The sequence below is a fragment of the Sciurus vulgaris genome (assembly GCF_902686455.1).
Source record: "Sciurus vulgaris genome assembly, chromosome: 13".
NCBI lineage: Eukaryota > Metazoa > Chordata > Mammalia > Rodentia > Sciuridae > Sciurus > Sciurus vulgaris.
In genome coordinates this window covers 81,333,864-81,352,556 of record NC_136474.1, presented here as the reverse complement: position 1 = coordinate 81,352,556, position 18,693 = coordinate 81,333,864, and the positions used below count along the sequence as shown (strand labels likewise).

At 37.8% G+C, this 18,693-nt stretch overlaps 1 protein-coding gene across 2 annotated transcripts; it reads left to right on the top strand.

Annotated features, from left to right (window-relative positions):
• Positions 1-304: 304 nt before the first annotated feature.
• Positions 305-17,273, top strand: NARS1 (asparaginyl-tRNA synthetase 1). Of its 2 annotated transcripts, none has more exons than XM_079108656.1 (15): positions 305-456; positions 1,461-1,543; positions 4,498-4,563; positions 4,659-4,751; positions 5,068-5,157; positions 6,128-6,206; positions 7,116-7,186; positions 9,041-9,127; positions 11,175-11,396; positions 11,503-11,702; positions 12,080-12,215; positions 12,558-12,671; positions 14,691-14,822; positions 15,175-15,306; positions 15,829-17,273. In XM_079108656.1, the coding sequence occupies exons 1-15, from the start codon at positions 414-416 to the stop codon at positions 15,958-15,960; spliced, it is 1,680 nt and encodes a 559-aa protein (XP_078964782.1). In that variant the 5' UTR covers positions 305-413; the 3' UTR covers positions 15,961-17,273. The 2 variants fall into 2 exon arrangements, with proteins under 2 accessions (XP_078964782.1, XP_078964783.1); XM_079108657.1 differs by having other exon boundaries at positions 314-456; positions 1,464-1,543.
• The last annotated feature ends 1,420 nt before the right edge of the window (positions 17,274-18,693 follow it).

Here is an 18,693-nt window from a genome sequence, read left to right as displayed (position 1 = left end):
GCTGACATGAATTCAGCATTCCAACATCTAGGGCTCTGGACGAAATCTTAGGTCTGGTTTCCAAGAGAACCCAGCACAGATACAGCTAGGCGAGGAATCGGAAGGTTCAAAAGGGAAAGTTTAGGAGGTGGGGACCCAAGGGACCAGACTGAAACCACCGCTGGTCCCCGGGGAGAACGAGGAGGGGCGGGGCGAGCACTCTGGGCGGGGCATCTCCGGACCGGAAGTTATCTCTGCCCTTACGAAAAATGGCGGCCACGGCGCCTCTCTCCCACCTGCCTTAGCCAATGGAACCCCGACGCTCGGCTGACTCACACCGGCGACCTCCGGCACTACGTTGTATGATGCAACGCCGGAGTCGAGGAAGCCGTCCGCGCACGTTGGGGTGACTAGGCGGCGGCGGTGCTGGGACCATGTCCTTGGAGGTGACCAGGGCGACTGCAGGGATGGTGCTAGGTGAGTGAGGCGCGGTGTGTGGCGCCAGGCTCCCTGTCTGGCGAGGAATGCCAGGACTGACTTCAGTGCCTGGCGCAGGGTGGGCGCTCCCCAGATATTTGCGGAACGCTTGGAGGGAGGAAGGGAGGGAGGAAAGGGCCTGCACCCTTGCTGGACCGGTGCTCGTTGGTCCAGGCCGGGCACCCTGGAGCCCTGTGTGTCCCGGGGCTGCCTTGGCGGGCGAGCCCGGCTCTGCCGCGCGACGAAAATCCAAAGATTCCCGTGAGACCTCGGCTCTGTGAGGGGCTCAGACATAGCGTAGCCCCAGATAGAAATTCAAAGGACTTGAGAATTTTAAGTCCCTTTCTCATAGCTTCATTCGTGTTGAGATTTCTCATAGGAAAAGAAGGTGCGGTGTGCTGGTAGGAGATCTGGGATGTAACTGATGTCTCAAGGAGGCTTCTGCACTTGTGAGGCCTTGTGCATTTTGTGTAATTCCGGAGCTTCGGTTTCTTTGAAAGACCATCGGGGACTGTTGTGCTTTTTTGTTTTTATTTTTCCCCCATCTGTATATCAGCACTGGGATGTTTATTTCACCCTCAGTACAGCCCCTAAAGATGTATGTTGTTTTTCCATTATATAGAGGTAGAAGCTGAGTAAGGTTAAGTAAATTCCCCCGAGTAACCCAGGTTTTTAAGGTACAATATCCAAGATTGCAGTTTAAGTTTGACCAGCTTCAAAGCCCATGCCCACTCAGGTGGATGGAAGTAGTATCACAAGTTAAGATGATCAAAAGGTTTATTTTGAAAAGATGAATTTGTAACTCATGTTTTTAGGAGGTGAATATTTTTGAAATAGGGAGTAGGAGAATAATTATGATATTAATTTCTTTCTGACTGGTAAGTTTTGCCAGTCATGTTCTTGTTCTGTTTACAGAGATAAAGAATGAATGCATAAAGTAGTTACGTAGTCAAGTGGCAAAGTTATTGGCCAAGCAAATAACTAACTTTCCTTTTATAAAACAGCAGAGCTGTATGTCTCAGATCGAGAGGGAAATGATGCTACTGGAGATGGAACCAAAGAGAAACCATTTAAAACAGGCCTAAAGGTAGTATCTCTTCTCATTAGGAAAATGACTTGTTTGTTAATGAATATATCAATGATTATGTGACTTGCCAAGAATTTTATTTCAGGCACTAGGTTTTTTTGTTTTGTGAGGTAGAGTTTGTAAGTCATCTTCATTGCTGTGACCAAAATGCCTAGCATAAACAGCCTCAAGGAGGAAAGATTTATTTTGTCTGTTTCTCAGATTTTTTTTTTTTTTTTTTTTTTTTTTCCTTTCAATTTAAAAATTTTTTTGCAGTACTTAGCCAATCCAAGGCCTCACACTTGCCAGGCAAGTGCCTTACCACTGAGCCACATCTCCGGCTCTTGTAGAGGTTTAGTTCATGGTCAGCTGGCTTCATTGCTTTGAGTGTGATGTGAGGCAGAACATCATTGAGGAAAACACAGGAAAGCCACTTAGCTCATGGCAGCCAAGAAACAAGGAGAAGAAGGGGCCATGAACAAGCTATAGTCCCCAAGGTCACGCCCTCAAGAACCCACTCTTTCCAACAAGATTCCACCTCCTACAGTTTCCACCACTTCCCAATTGGCCATTCATATTATGAATCCATCAGTGGATTAATCCAGTGATGAGGTCAGAGCTCTCTAGTTCAGTCACTTTCCAAAAACCCCACCTTTGAACATTGTTGCACTGGGGACCAAGCCCTCAACACAGGAGCCTTTTGGGGGACGTTCCAGTTCTAAATCTTAACAGGATCTCACTATGTTGCACAGCCTGGCCCTGAATTTCTGGAATCAAGATACCCTGCTTCAGCCTCCCTAGTTTCTGAGACTATAGGTGCATGCCACTGTGTCCCACTAAAGCATCAGATTTTGAAGGAATTTTTCTAAAAAGGGAAAATATGTCAGAATGTATACAGATATGTATCTTTAAAAATGTTAAATAATGCAGGCCAGGTATAGTGGCACATGCCTATAGTCCCAACTACTCAGGAGTCTGAGGCGGGAGAATGGCAAGTTCAAGGCCAGTCTTGTCAATTTAGTGAGACCCTGTCTCAAAAAATGAGGACTTTTGGTGTAGCTCAGTGGTAGACTACCCCTGGGTTTGGTCCCTGGTACCACAAAACAGAAGTGTTAGATGATCAAAGCCTAAATTCTTTTGAACATTTAAAATGGGTTTCTCCCTTTCTTTTTTACCACAAGGTATTGCATATTGGAATTTTTCTCTCCCAACAATTGAGGTTGCCAGTTTTACATTTTTTCTAAGAATAAAGAACACCTTTCCTCAGTAACACTGAGCTCATATCCTGAGGCTTCTTGGTGAATTTGCCACAATCCTGACTGTGATCTTGAGCCTTGAGACTCAAAGCCCCAATTTATATTAACACACCAAGAATGGACCCATTTCTCAGAGCGGCCTTGTAGATCTGAAGTTGAAAATAGATCACCAGTTTACTGACTTGCTATTAGTTCTCAGGACCTAGAATCCTCCCATGTGTCCAGCACATTCTCTCTAAGCAGATTTTTTATGGAAAGCCAAATAAGGGGTTCTTAGGACTCACAACATGCCTGTTAGGTAACTAATAGCATCAGGTTAAGGTGTGACCTAAAACATCCTTCTTAAGGTTGTCATGCACATGTCTGTTCACTGGAAAACTAGGATCCATCACCTACAACTGCCACATAATAGAGATGGTTAAACACTCCCTCCTTGGAAAAGCATTGTACTTGGCCAGTTCCTCTTCTTAACTGTTACATTTAGTTATCAAATTCTCCTAGCCTGGGAGCATTCTCTTTTAGTTAGACCATTTGGTAATGCTTTGGTGTGTCACATATGGGTCTTGCTTTTTAAAGCTTAGAAATCTTTCTCTCCTTTCTGGGTTATTGGGGTACATCCTGGTGGTTTCCCCAAACTGAAAACACTTGTGTAGGTAAATCTCATGACATTGTTAATAAAGTGTGCCATTCTGATTTGAGGAATAACAGTTCAGCTCTTTAATTTTCAGTGATACAAAAAAGGTATCAGCGCAGACTCTGATTGTGAGTGAATTCTTTATGACCCACAAATGCAGTCCTGCACTGCTTAGCCACTGGGATAGAGTGTACTTAACACAAACTAAGATAGCCATGACGACACTTGGCAGCATAATCTTTTGGGACTACAGTTGGAGAGGTGGTCCATTATTGACTGAAATATTATGCAGCACATGACTATTCCTGGTACATCTGTTAAAAAGATGGACTCGTGTGTTTTCAAAGATCCAAGTTTCTTCCTCCTCTGCAGCAGTCATTGTGTTGGGACTAAATGTCCTTTTAGAAAAAGTTTTTGTAAGCTTCAGATCTTGCCATCAGAGGGAATAGTTTATTGTACTTCCTGTTTGACTTATTAACTTGAGAGAAATTTTGAAAGAATAAATGAAACAGTAAAATATTAATTTTTTTATATTCAATTAGCTTTTTTGAAAACACAAACTATAAAGTGTAAATGATGTATAATAAAAGAGTCTACATGCAGGAATATTTTAGAGTATAGGAATTTAACCATTTGTGAACTTCATCATTATGTTATCATTATTTAAGTGGAAGATTTTAAAAATTTCTTACCTAATTCTCTGATTTTTTTATAGAGCACTTACTTTATGGATGTCATCTGCAATTGGCTTTTGCTCTTGGCTGTCTTTTCTGTTTTTAACATACCTATGTTGGTCCCTGTAGCCAGTGCAGATCTGTTGCTTCTGCCTGTACCAGGGAGCTGTGTGCTGCCAGCTGAACTTGCTGGGCTTGTGTGTGGAAGGACCTAGGGGTTTCTGCCAGAGCATAGTGCTTCTTAGTGCATTCAGCTGGTCACTGTTACATCAGCTTTTGACTCCTGGGGTCTTTATTGCTGTCTTGGCTCTTGATTATGTTCTAGATTGCTGAAATTTTCTCATAATTGAGGGGTTATTTTAAATATTATGCAACATTAAAGAAATTCTTTTTTCTTTTTCTCTATCTCAGGCTTTGATGACAGTAGGAAAAGAACCATTTCCTACCATTTATGTAGATTCACAAAAAGAAAATGAGGTAGGATGAACCAAAAACTTAAGTCGTATTTTGTGAATAAACTTTTATCAGGACATAGAGGCCTTGAAAAAAATTACATATCTCTTTTTCTTTAGAGGTGGGACATTATTTCTAAATCACAGATGAAGAACATTAAAAAAATGTGGCATAGGGAGCAAATGAAGAGTGAATCCCGGGAGAAGAAAGAGGTGATTATTTGCTAGTGCACATTTAATTTATTTATTTTTTTATTGTATTTGGAGATAAGATCTTTATATTTTATTTTTTTATTGTTGCAGTTTAACAATTATCATTTTGCATAATAGAGTCATTATGCCATATTCATACACACACATAACAATTTGATTATTCTTGTTCCCCAGTACCTTCCCTTCCCCTCCCGTTCTTCCTCTCCCAGTCTGCTTGTTCTCCGCTGCTAAGATCCCTTCCATATATCACTGTGTACATTTTTAAAGCGACTATGCCAGAAACCATCTTAACCGATTACTTTATTCTTAAAATTAGGCAGAAGATAATTTACGAAGAGAAAAAAACCTGGAAGAAGCAAAAAAGATTACCATTAAAAATGATCCAAGTCTTCCAGAGCCACAATGTGTAAGTGTGTAAGTGTGTCCCAGTGTTATGGACTTGGCACCATCAGATCACTATTTCTGGTTTTGAGGGACACAACACATTTGGTCCTTCACATTGTCTTTCCTTACAGAAAGAATGGGGAGAATGTTTTGGAATTATGAGGCAGGTTCTTATAGGGGTTAATTTTAATATATAAAGTTTAGTAATTGCACGTTGAACAAATTCTGTGCTGTGTGATTTTACCTTCTCTAATATCAGTTTCTTCACCATAAAATGTGAAGGTAGAATTTGTGTGTGTGTGTGTGTGTGCGCGCGCGTGTGTGCTGCAGATTAAAGCCAGGACCTCACACATGCTAGGCAGGCACTATATCACTGAGCTACATCCCCAACCTGGAAATCTATGGTTTTTAAAACACATAAAAAGTGTTTGTGAGTCTGTGAAATTGGGTTCATTCTACTGGTTCCTCTCTTCTTTCTGGAGCCCACATTGTTGGATTATGAATAGACATGGTGAATTAAATGCCAAATTTCTCCTACTTCCTAACTGATGGAATTGTTTCCTTTATCATATTCACCATCTCCTTCCTTTATCTTTCAAGCAAAGAGTCTTTGTTAGCTTCAAGTCCCAGAATGTACTGAGGGACCATGAAGCACCGGAAAGGGCCATGTTAGGCTAGGATTGTTGCAGTAGTGGGAAGCAGGTGCTCAACTTAGGAAAAAGTGAATTCGTTTGTTGCCTGGTTTTCTGTAGCAATATCAAAAATCTTTCTGGGTGTCTCTCTTTGCCAATTTGCCTGAAGTGTTAAAACAATCACAAATAATGCAAAATTAGAGAGAGTCTTTCTACTATAGGTTAGAACCAAAACATTTCACCATATTGGGATGGTTAAAAAAAAAAAAAAGCAAGTATTTTCTTAGTGTCCATTCAGTATTAGTGGAAATGTTGGTATGTGATCAATGACATGATCAAATATTTATTTTAATTTGACAGGTGAAGATTCATGCATTAGAAGGGTATAGAGGCCAGAGAGTAAAGGTGTTCGGCTGGGTCCATAGGCTGCGTAGGCAAGGTAAATGATATCACTTTTCCTCTTTTTAATTTTAAATAACTGTGATGAAGATCATAAAAATACTTTCTTGGATTTGTTTAGGAACTTTTTTTTTCTTGGTGTGCTGACTTTTTAAAGGACGTAGTGATTTATAGCCTAATTTTTTTCCAACTTACTATTACCATTAAAAGTTTAAAAATCATTTAAATATTATTTTAACTGTTAGCAAATACAGTGATCAGGAGGTAGCCAGCAAATTCTTGTTAAATTGAACTTTGATTAGTTAATGAAAAACAGAAAATATGTTACAGGAAGGTCAGATCCTCTTCTGAAACTTGGTTGTCACTTTACATTTATAATTAGTGTGTTTGCATTTTGCTTCTCCCTTGGTCCTGATGTTTGGTTTTCTATTCTTATTATTTTATAACTCGTATTTTTTTACTATAATTATCAACCTTTCATAAATATAAATGCAACATAAATTTAAATTTCTTTTAAGCAATATGCACCTCCCTCTGACATAGCACTGCTAGATAGTGCAGGGAATTCAAGGATGAATAAGACACAGTCCCTGGGGCCAGGGAGATAGCTCAGTCAGTAGAGTGCTTGCCTTGTAAGCACAGGCCCTGGGTTCAATCCCCAGCACCGCAAAAAAAAAAAAAAAAGACACAGACCCTTTGCTTGTTTCCTACTACCTTGTTATCCTATGGTGCATAATGAGAATCACATAATACTTAAAAGTACAGTACAGTGAAAATAAAATGCTTTATGAATAATGGATAGTGATGTTGCTCCTGGGTATTTCAAAGGAAGGGAGCCATATGGGAGGATTTCCAGTACTTAATCTTGATATTTCTATGATGTAAGATCAAATTATGAAAAAGTACTTTCTAGTCCCTAATCTGGCTGAATTTCTGAATCTCATTTTAGGAAAGAATTTAATGTTTGTGGTGTTGCGAGATGGTACAGGTTACCTTCAGTGTGTCTTGTCGGATGAGTTGGTAAATATTTTTTTTGAATTTATGACAATTAGTTTTTTTTTCAGAAATTTCCTTTATGGTTACCTTTTGGAATTTTAGGATCTATATACATATTTTAAACTATTATTTTCACAGTGGCTACATATGTCAAAACATCACATTGTACATCATGAAATGAAAAAAATTATTTGTTAATTATGATTTAATATGCTGGGGGGAACTTGTGTAATGTAAAATTGCCAACACATTAAAAAAAAAAAAAAAACAGATTAAGTAACCCTATCACCAGCTTTGGTAACTACCAATTTCTGGTTAATCCTAGTATGATATTGCTCCCTCAGACATTATATCATTTTATTCAAATATGTTTCTATAATCATCTCTAAGAAAAAATATTATTTTTAGGTAGTTACCATTATCATCTCCCCCCAAATTATCACAACTGCTAAATGTTATCTAATATCCTATCAGATTCTCCCAATTGATTTAATAATGACATTATAGTTGGTTGATTTCAGGATCCAAACAAGATTTCCATTTGATATGTGGTTGATACTACTCTAAACTCTCTTTTAATCTTAACAGCCCTCCTTTCAGTCTTCTTTTTTTTCCCCCAGTTCATTTGTTGGGAAAAATATGACAAATTGTCCTGTAGAACGTCTCACATTTTGAATTTGGTTGATTGCATCCTGTGGTATCATTTAACACATTCCTTTTTCTCTGTATATTTTATGGGGAGAGGGTCTGATTAAGTTAAAAGTTGCCCAACCTGGCCTTGAACTTGCAGTCCTCTTGCCTCAGCCGCCTGGGCTGGGATCATAGGTATGACCCACCATACCTGCCTTTCCCATCACATTTCTCCCAGTAACTCTAGCAAGTATTGATCATCATAGTGTATGTGGTGTATTTTGGTGGACTTTTTTTGTTTGGTGAGGTTCTTTTTGTTTTGTTTAGTTTTGTTTTTTTGTTTTCATACCAGGGATTTAATCCAGGGGCACTTAACCACTGAGCCACATCTCCGCCTTTTTTGTATTTTATTTAGAGATAGGGTCTCACTAAGTTGCTGAGGCTGGCTTTGAACTTGTGATCCTCCTCCTCAGCCTTCCAAGCTGCTGGAACTACAGGCATGTATCAGTGTGCCCAGCTTGTTTGTTTGTTTATTTTTTGCACTATTGAGCATCGAACCTCTGGGCACTCTACCACAGAGCTACATTCCCAACTAACTTTTTTTAAAAATTTTGAGACAACTTTGCTAAAGTTCCTGAGGCTGGCCTTGAACTTGAACTCAGTCTCAAGTCATTTAGATTACAGCTGTCTTCCACCACACCTGGTAGCCTGTTTGTTGTCTAAATGTCAGGATTTTGGGGTGGGGGGACTGTTAATACATTTTTAAGAGATGCGGGCTGAGATATCTCAAGTGGGTACTTAAACATATACTTGTGCCTTCATGTACAGTCACACATCACTTAACAATGGGGGTCACGTTTTGATAAATGGGTCAGGAGTCCATTTTGTTATGTGAATGATATAGAATTTACTTTTACAAACTAAGAAAGCTATGACATCAGGTGGTATGATCTTGTGGGGCAAACATTATATGTTGTTCATTGTTGACAGAAACATTATTTGGCATGTAGCTTTGTTAATAAGTTTGTTTCCCTTAAAAAGAGCTATTCTTTATTCATATTAAAAATATCAAGGGCAGTTTTATTCCTTTTTTACCAATATTTGACCATAGAACTTGTTGTAAATACTCCTCTTTATATATTTTAGAATATTTTAATTTATATAACTTGATTGTACATAATTTTCTTAACTATAGAGTATTTTAATATCAATATAAATAACTTAATTTGAACTTTGATCTTTTTATAGTGTCAGTGTTACAATGGAGTAGTCTTGTCTACTGAGAGTAGTGTTGCTGTATATGGAATGCTAAATCTTACCCCAAAGGGCAAACAGGTAAGTGAATTAAACTCTTCTCACTGGTTTAGTGAATAGGTGTCCTTTTTTGTACTTTGGGTGTTTGGCATATAAGTACCTAAATGTGAAGCACTGATAAATTTAGTATACTTTGTTTTTCCAGTGAAATGTATTCACTGCATAATTTGTCTTAGTTTGTTTTTTATCCCTATAACAGAATACCACAGACTGTGTAATTTATAAAGAAAAGATATTATTTCTCATAGTTCTGGAGGCTTAGAAGTCCAAGTTTGAGGGGCTGCATCTGGTGAGGGCCTTCTCAGAGTGTCATAACAAGGTGAAAGGCATCACATGATCAGAGAACATACACCAGATAGAAATTGGGATGGGGCTGAATTTGCTTTCAAATCTAATAAGTAAGCTACTTCTAAGATAATGACATTAATCCATGGATGCTGTCAGATTCCTTATGACCTCCCATTAGGCCCCACCTCCCAACACTGTTACAAGGGCAATTAAATATCATTGTGACTTTTGGAGGGAACACACTTTATGCCTTAGCACAACTCATGATAAGAATAATTTAGGGCTGGGATTGTGGCTCAGTGGTACAGCATTTGCCTAGCATGTGTTTGATTCTCAGAACTGCATATAAGTAAATAAATAAAGGTCCATCAACAACTAAAAAGAATAATTCAGAAATTTTGTGCCTTACAAAATTCTGGAATGATCCACACAGGCTATAACCACTTGCTGTTGATGTATTAGTAACTTTATAACTAGATGGAAATAAAAGCGACTTTCCCCAGAATTTTCAAAAAGAGCAGTAATCTAAACCTAAAACGTTTTGATCAGAATTTGAAAGCCTCTTTTTAAAAAGTTACATAATTGATATTCGGAGAGCTATTTGTTCTTCAGCCAAAAGGCACATAACCTATTTCAGTTACAGTTACTTCTTGATAATTACAGTTCACATAACTACAGTTACCCTTGTTGATTAGGAAGGAAAACAGAAAGATATAACATCTTAGCCACAAGAGGGAGCAACCAGTCCTAATCAACTAGAAGTGTTGGTAAGAGATGCCACGGAGTTCATGCAAGAGAGCCTGAAATAAAAATGAATTTTGAATTCAAGCTCATTGAGTTTTCCTTGGAAAAGATGAGACAGCAAAATGAGATAGTTGTTATGATATTACTTGCTGTCCAGTGTTTGGACAGCAAGTAATTACCAAGATAATTGTAAATTCCATGACATGTGACTTTTAGAATGAATTACCTTAAATGAAATTATTAGGAAGAATAATTTCATATGTATATGAATATATACATATGTATATTAATATGTATATTCTAATACGTATATTCTAATATGTATATTAGATATGTATATCTAATATACATATTAGATATACATATCTAATATGTATATCTAAATATGTATATTCTAAAGGTTAACAGCTTTTAGTAAAACCTTTACATTTAAGTTTTTAATGTGGATAAATATGTTAATTTTTTATTAGACAAAGGCTGGAAAGAGACACAAATGTTAATAGTAGTTAATAGTTACTCCAGGTCATAAGATCATAATAGTTTATTTTCTAGTTTGTGCTTTTTCATTTAAAAAGAAAGTATAGTGGCTATGTGTGTGTGTGTGTGTGTGTGTGTGTTTACTCTGAAGAAATACTAAATGTAAATGTAAAAGTATCAATATAAAATTGAATTATTGAGTCTTCAGTTTTAGAAGGATAATGTTACTAATGATGAAGTTCTTAGAAATATCAGTTTATATTAGGTGCAGTGGCACATGCCTGTAATCCCAGCTACTCAGGAGGCTGAAGCAGAATTGCAATTTGAAAGGCTAGCCTTGGTTCTTAGCACGACCCTGTCTCAAAACTTAACAGGACTGGGATGTCACTTAGTGATAGAGCATCCCTAGGTATAGTCCCCAGTACTGCAAAGAGAAAAAGAAAAAAAATCAGCTTACCAAAAATTTGGATATAAGGTAAAATCTTCAATGCTCTTAATTTTTTGTTTCCTTCTCCTTCCCTTTGTTTTTTTCCCCACTCTCTGCCTTTTAAAAATGTAGGCTCCAGGAGGCCACGAGTTGAGTTGTGACTTCTGGGAACTTGTGGGGCTGGCCCCTGCTGGAGGGGCTGATAACTTAATCAATGAAGAATCTGATGTTGACGTCCAGCTAAACAACAGACACATGATGATCCGAGGAGAAAATATGTCCAAAATCCTAAAAGCACGTTCTGTGGTCACCAGGTGCTTCAGAGATCACTTCTTTGATAGGGGGTACTGTGAAGTAAGTGTATGATGGTCATCTTTTGCAGATAGTACCTCTTTGCCATTTTGAGACTTGAATGGTAGTGCTCACAGCAGACCTATGTTTCCTTCTTCCCTGCAAACAGGTTACTCCTCCAACGTTGGTACAGACACAGGTAGAAGGTGGCGCCACACTCTTCAAGCTTGACTATTTCGGGGAAGAGGCATTTTTGACTCAGTCCTCTCAGTTGTACCTGGAGACTTGCCTTCCATCCTTGGGAGATGTTTTTTGTATTGCACAGTCATACAGAGCAGAACAGTCCAGAACACGAAGGCACCTGGCTGAGTATGCAGTTGTCTTTTTGATTTTATTTATATTTAGAAAATATCTCCAGAAAAGAAGTCTTTATGTAGGTGAATGATATCTGTAAAAAAAATCTTGTGGCTTATGAGGATAATAGAAGAACATGTTAGGTTTTGCCTCTTACACTGCAGCTGAGATCTGTTTTTTCACTTTGCCCTGAGCTTTTTACGTATTAAAATGGAAAAAAGGAATTGCTACTTGGGGGTAAAGAGGTATCTAAAATTAATTTGCAGAGTTAGGTATTGGTTAATAGTGTTGGAATTTTACCTTTCTGGACAGTTTCCCAGTGTTAAAATTTTTGCTTGAGAAAAACTTAGTGTTAAAAAAAGAACAACAACCCTGAGTGTCTTGTCCTTCAGATATACTCACGTGGAAGCTGAGTGCCCTTTCCTGACCTTTGAGGATCTTCTGAACAGATTGGAGGACTTGGTTTGTGATGTGGTAGATAGAGTCTTAAAATCACCGGCAGCAAGCATAGTGTATGACCTCAACCCGGTAGGTGAAGTGTTTTATGGAGGTAAACAAATCACAGTCCTTTGTTGGAAGACAATGAATCTTCCTTGGTTTTTGTAGATTTGATGACTTCGCAAGCTGAAACAAGTGACTAATATTTTGAAGACAAAGTTTGATATTAGTTATTGTCAGTAATTTTATAATATTTTTAATGTATATAAGAGGAGGTTCCTGTACATTTCCATTTCAGGAAGGTTTGCATGGTTAGTTAGTCTAAAATAATATTTCATAATCAAGGTAAATAGTGTTGTGTGTGTGTTTGTTAATGAACATTTGATTTTGTTAGTTTCTTTATGTACTCTCTATTTTTCTCTTCTCCTATAGAACTTTAAACCTCCCAAACGGCCTTTCAGACGAATGAACTACTCAGATGCTATTTTGTGGCTAAAAGAACACAATATAAAGAAAGAAGATGGGACTTTCTATGAATTTGGAGAAGTATGTATTTCTTTTTCATCATTTTTTCTAAGGTAGTCATGTGCTGAAGTGGATAGCTGTTTCTGCTTAATTAACTAGTAATGTGGAGGGAATCTGCTTGTCCTCAAATAAATGATAACAGAGCCTGCTTCTTGGGTTGTCTGCAGGTTCACTCTAGAGTGAGACTTAGAACAGCCTTTTTTGTAGTTCTCCACAAATACTAGTGAGTTTTTAGCCTTCCTTCACATATCATCCTTTGTCTCTCCATGATCATTCCTCAGCCTCCATGTAAAAACTCTTGAAAACTCTACTCATAATCCACTGGCCTGGCAGAAGTGCTCTAGAAAATTATGAAGCCTTTGAAATTATATGCAAAAGTTGGTATGTGTGTATTTGTTTTTCTGGCATTTTCAGAAGGGATTCATTCCTTCTAAAACAGTGATTTACAACTCCTTTACATGGAAGGAGATTCAAAAGGAAGAGAGCCATTATTTAAAATGCAAAACTGAGAGAGAAGGCCTTGGTGGAGAAGGTTTCAGCACATTGGTTTTGTGTGGGAATCTCCCTCCCGGTGTGCCTTGGGAGTGTGGATTGCCAATAAGTTTCCAGACCTTAGTCCCTGGGTACTTGTTCCTTACATAATATTTGCAAATCTAGTTGTTTCACAGGTGAAATGTGAGTAACTGCTGCTAACTAGAGTTTTATTCTGATTTTTAGAAGTAAATTGTACAGAGGATAAAGATATACTATCTCTATACATCACTCTCCCTATCTTGGGACTTTGGTTTGTGATACATAATAGCACAATTTTGAATTGAAAGCTTGAGTACTTTAGTATATCTAGTGCTTAACAGTTTTATTGAGTGGAAAGAATACAAGCTGTTGAGTCAGAAGATGTCCATCTCCCAGGTGGGCTTAGCTCCTGCCTCTGTCCTGATCTGCTGTATAGCCGAAGACCAGTAACCCCACTCTGATTACTCTACTGTGGAGGCAACATCTTCTTGTCAAGGTTGTGGGAACTACGTGAGCCAAATGTCTAGCAGGGTCCCTGGCACAGGGACCTGACAGCTTGTACTGTATGTTGCTCTGTCACAACACACGAGGGCGCTAGAGTTTATAAATGGTTTGCAGGCTTTTCAGGTGTACAGTAAAACCCCGCACCCTCTAACTTAATCTTACACAGTACCCCAGGATGAAAAGTAGTACAAGCTAAGGGCCCAGTGCTCTCCCACTTATCTCATTCCCTCTGGCACCTCAGAGGGCCTAGGGCTCCAGGGACTGGAGCTGAAACAGCTATGCCAGCTGGTTGCTCAGCTCCCTTTCTCATCTTACATTAAACAAATCAATGAGTCTTGTCCAAAGCTCAGTCAGTTTTTACTAGAGTAAGAGTTTTCAGTTTTAACTTGAAAACTCTGGTTAACAAGAGTGTTTTGAGAGAGAAGCAGATTCACTTGGTTCATCATCTTATTTCTTGGCTAACTATTCCAGGTGTGATAACACTTATAAACTTAATATTGTTTGTCTTATGACATTTTACTACTATTGAAGGCATAACCACTTTATTATAATAGGAAAGAAGTGCAGATAACAGGAGAATTTAAAGATTAGTGTCATTAATAATGTACTCTGTGGAGATCAGTGGTGGTGTGGAGCATTGACGGATTACCTTCTACTTTATGAGACTAAGTGGACCACATTCACTTTAGAACTTGGTGATGACTATCCACTGAGAAAATAACTGAGCAGAATCTAGTCACAGCTTGAAGATTTTTGTTCGTTGGTGGGTGTTCCTCAAACATGAGACATACTAAAGGAGAAGGCAGATCTTTTTATAGTTCACCTAGTAACTGTGTGAGTCTATAAAATGTTTATTTCTTTTTGAAAGAAATTGCTTCTTACATGAATGTGTATGGGTTGGGTTGGCATGTATTCTCCATTTCATTGAGTTTATAGGTGGAAGGGCTGTACAGAGTGAAAGAGCTGCTACTTTCTTGTTGCATTTTGAGTTGTAAATGTTAATGAAGTCTTGTTTAACCTCAGGATATCCCGGAAGCTCCTGAGAGACTGATGACAGACACCATTAATGAACCAATCTTGCTGTGTCGATTTCCTGTGGAGATCAAGTCCTTCTATATGCAACGATGTCCAGAGGATTCCCGCCTTACTGAATCTGTTAGTTTGTGACTCAGAGTATTAGAATCATGGTTTTTAACGGAGTGGGGACGGTCATTTGAAATAAGTACCACTTGGGGAAAATATTTTATAAATCTATAATGACAGTAATTTAGAGTGGTTTATTTCTTCCCCCATTTGGGGTTTACATGTTTTGTCAGGGAATTTGAATAATATTTGAATTTTGTATGTTCATTGTGTCTCTTTTAGCTATAGGAGCCTAACTGTAGTTTTTATTGAAGCCCCACAGCAAAGCCATGTCTGATAACTTGGTAGTAATTGTGTGTGTGTGTGTGGTTTTTTTTTTTTTTTTTTTGGTAATTGTGCGTTTTATGTTTCCTTGTATTTAAAGGTCGACGTGTTGATGCCTAACGTTGGTGAGATTGTGGGAGGCTCAATGCGTATCTGGGATGGTGAAGAAATACTGGCAGGTTATAAAAGGGAAGGGATTGACCCCACTCCTTATTACTGGTATACAGATCAGGTAAAAATAATTTTTAAAATCTTTAATATTTTTCATTATAATAATTCTGTATACACTGAAATTTTTGAAAGTAGAGAATTCCAAATGGTACTTGGTGTTTGAGTGAGTTACATTTGGTTTCATAGTTATAATAATGTTGCATGTGAATGTTGCCATTTTTGTCTTTTACCAAGTTATATGTTAATTTTCATTTGAAAAATGGCCTTGCTCATTGCTAGAGTTTTTAAAACATATATCATTCGAATCTACCAATCAATATCTGGTACTTTCATTTTCCTCTGATAAATGGAGAAGATTGAAATCTCTTCTTTCCAGGGCACTGCTTAATGCCCGATTTATTTTTTGTCCTGTATTCTTTCTTTCATGTACGTAGTTCATGAAGGTGTATAGACTCTGGGTTGAATTGTGAACCACAATGAACTAATTCCTCCAAAGTGGAAAATTTAAGTTTTTTAGATAAAATTTTAAACTAAGCATTTACTCCTCTCACTCTTGTTCTTGATCTCTTTTTTTATTTAACAGAGAAAATATGGTACATGTCCTCACGGGGGATACGGCTTGGGCTTAGAACGATTCTTGACTTGGATTCTGAATAGGTATCACATCCGAGATGTGTGCTTGTACCCTCGATTTGTCCAGCGCTGTAAGCCGTAACTGATTCCTCCTGAAATGTGAAGAATGGTTGCAAAAGGAACAGTCTGCCTCATTAAAAAGAAACAAAAAGCCAAATTGTCCCATGTTTGTTCCGTTGGGTATAGCTTTCCCTTTTTTATTCCCACGGCCACAAAACCATAAAAAGTAGTCCATAAAAAGTAGTACTTGAACATCAAGGGACATTGATATCATTTTAAGAAAAAATATCCATTACAAAGTCTGGGGAAATATGTGGCATGTAACTCTGTAGTTATGAATACATTTCAGCATTTTATCCAGTTAGAGTAATTGTGTTAAATATGCCATACATAATTAAACAGTTTTTAATTAAGGTCTAAGGTATCCCAAAAGCTTAATCTTTCTGTACTTTTAAATGTAACTGGAATTCTTTAATTTATATCATTTTATTATATCATTTTATTGTGTCATTGAGTTAAAACACATCTGTGGGGGCAGATCGCATTGTTGCTTAAAGATTTGCTAGTGTTAAGGTGCAACACAGGAGTAGATCCTGGAATCTAATGAATACATTGTTTGGCATCAGTAAATCTTTTCTGAATCCACATAGCTGCTTTTCATTTTGAGGCATATGAATTGATATGGAAGAATTTGTAAAAATGGAATTTTTAAATTAAAATTTAAAGGGAGCATAATTGTTGGGGAGGGGGTGGTATTTAAATGAATGACAACATCTCTTATAGCATTATTGTAAGGTAAAGGGGTAGACCGAGCTTCCTTCTTTCCTGATGATTCTTATAATTAAAAATATGTTCCAAAAGAATTTGGCAGGTCGACTCTTAACAAAACTGTAACTATGTCCTTAGAGCTGCCATGTCCTTAGAGCTGGTCTGTGCTACTTACACACTTCACAGCAGGCTTATTGAATGGCTTCAGAGCAGATTTAGTTAAAATTTCTTCCTCAAATGCATGCCGTGTATTCTCAATAGGCTGTATTTTCCCAGCAATCAATAAACGAACACTCATTAAAAACTCTTCGCTGGTTTAATTTTCTCAAACTGAACATCACTGTCTCACATTAGTTCATATCCTATGAATTTTCTGTCTTTATTTTTTATGATGTATATATGTAAAGTTAGATATTAAATTTAGTAGATATTACTAATGTTATGGTTATTAGAGACTGATTTCTAAAAATTAGTTATTTAGGTCCTAGTTACAACTTTTTTGTATCTTTGTTGTTATTTGACACTAGATTTTATTCTATGTGCAATTAAGTGAAAATGACAGATGGAAATGGGGCATTTATAGTCAATTTGGCTTGTATCTTTAAATAAAAAGTACTTGGAAGAAGGTGAATGAGCTCTATTTGGCTTCAACTTGGCAGTTTATTTGATCAGAATTTAAGTGAAGAGGTTAGGCTTAGTTAAATTTTAATTACATAAATAGGTTGATGGTTTTAAAATACTAAAGGAAAGCGGGGATTAGGCAGCGGGTAAGGGAATGAAGGTCATGGTCCAAGAAGCAACAGGATGAACAACTGATTTCTCCACAGGGATTTGTGGTGGTTGCTCTGCTCTTAGTGCCCCAAATACCATCCCTTGTCCCTGCTCACAGATGCCCCTGGTTGAGTTCTGTTCTCATGGGACTCCTTACTGGACTCTTTCTAGCCCCAAACCCTTTGATAGCCATATCAAAACCTCCCTTCACTTTTTGCCCCTGTGTGACAGACATGCTCAAAGCTAGTTAGAGACAAGCAAGAGAATAGCACTGTGTTCAAATTACAGATGGTGCCCAACTTAAGGATGGCTTAATACATGATTTTTCAGCTTTAATGATGGTGCAGAAGCATGCCCCAGGTAACTGTTCTCACTTTTAGTGTAGTCAGTAAATTACAGGAGATGTTCAATACTTCATTATAAAAAGCTTTGTGTGAGATGACTTTGCCGAACTGTAGGCTAATCTAAGTGTTCCGAGCACAATTAAGGAAAGCTAGAGTGAACTGATTATAGGTTAGGTGCATTCAATACTTTTTCAACTTACGATTTTAACTTATGGGTCACGGGGGGGGGGGGGGTGACCTATCACATCAAGAAACATCTGGTCTTACATACCAACCTCACCTCTTAAATGTTCAGCCATTCCTAGCAACCAGCTTTTCTACCTTGTTCATCTCCCACCTTGCTGCCTCTAGCAATTCCTGAAAATTGCTATATACAGTAGTTCAGCTCTATCTTAAGCAACCTTGGCTGCACATTGGGATCACTTGGGGACCTTATAAATAATGATGCCTGGGCCTTACCCCAGATCAGCTGAATCTGAATTTCAGGGATGAGACAGGATATTTTTAAAACTTCCTCAGATGAGGGTGTCATGGAGTTGATGTTCACTGTACCTCCTTCCTAAACTTAACCCTCTCTTATTGCTTTAGGTCCTTAGTTAATGGTTTCATATTAATCTTTACAGCTGAAATGGGAACATTGAGTCAATGGTGAGAAACTATAATGGTTAAATTATTTTAAGCCACTTAAAATCAGTTTATTTCATTCAGCCCTTCCAGAAAAAAAGGACAGGTCATGATGTTAAAATGCTGTAGTTCATAGTATTTGGAAATTGCTCTCCAGTTAGGTCACTAGTTTCTTATGCTGAAAGCTTCCTTCTTTCTCATGGGTTGTTACTAGCATGATGATTAGGTAAAGAGCATTCTCTTTGAAGAGAAATTTGATCAGAGATAAGTAGGTTATGTATCTGAGACAAAGACACTAGTCTCTAGAG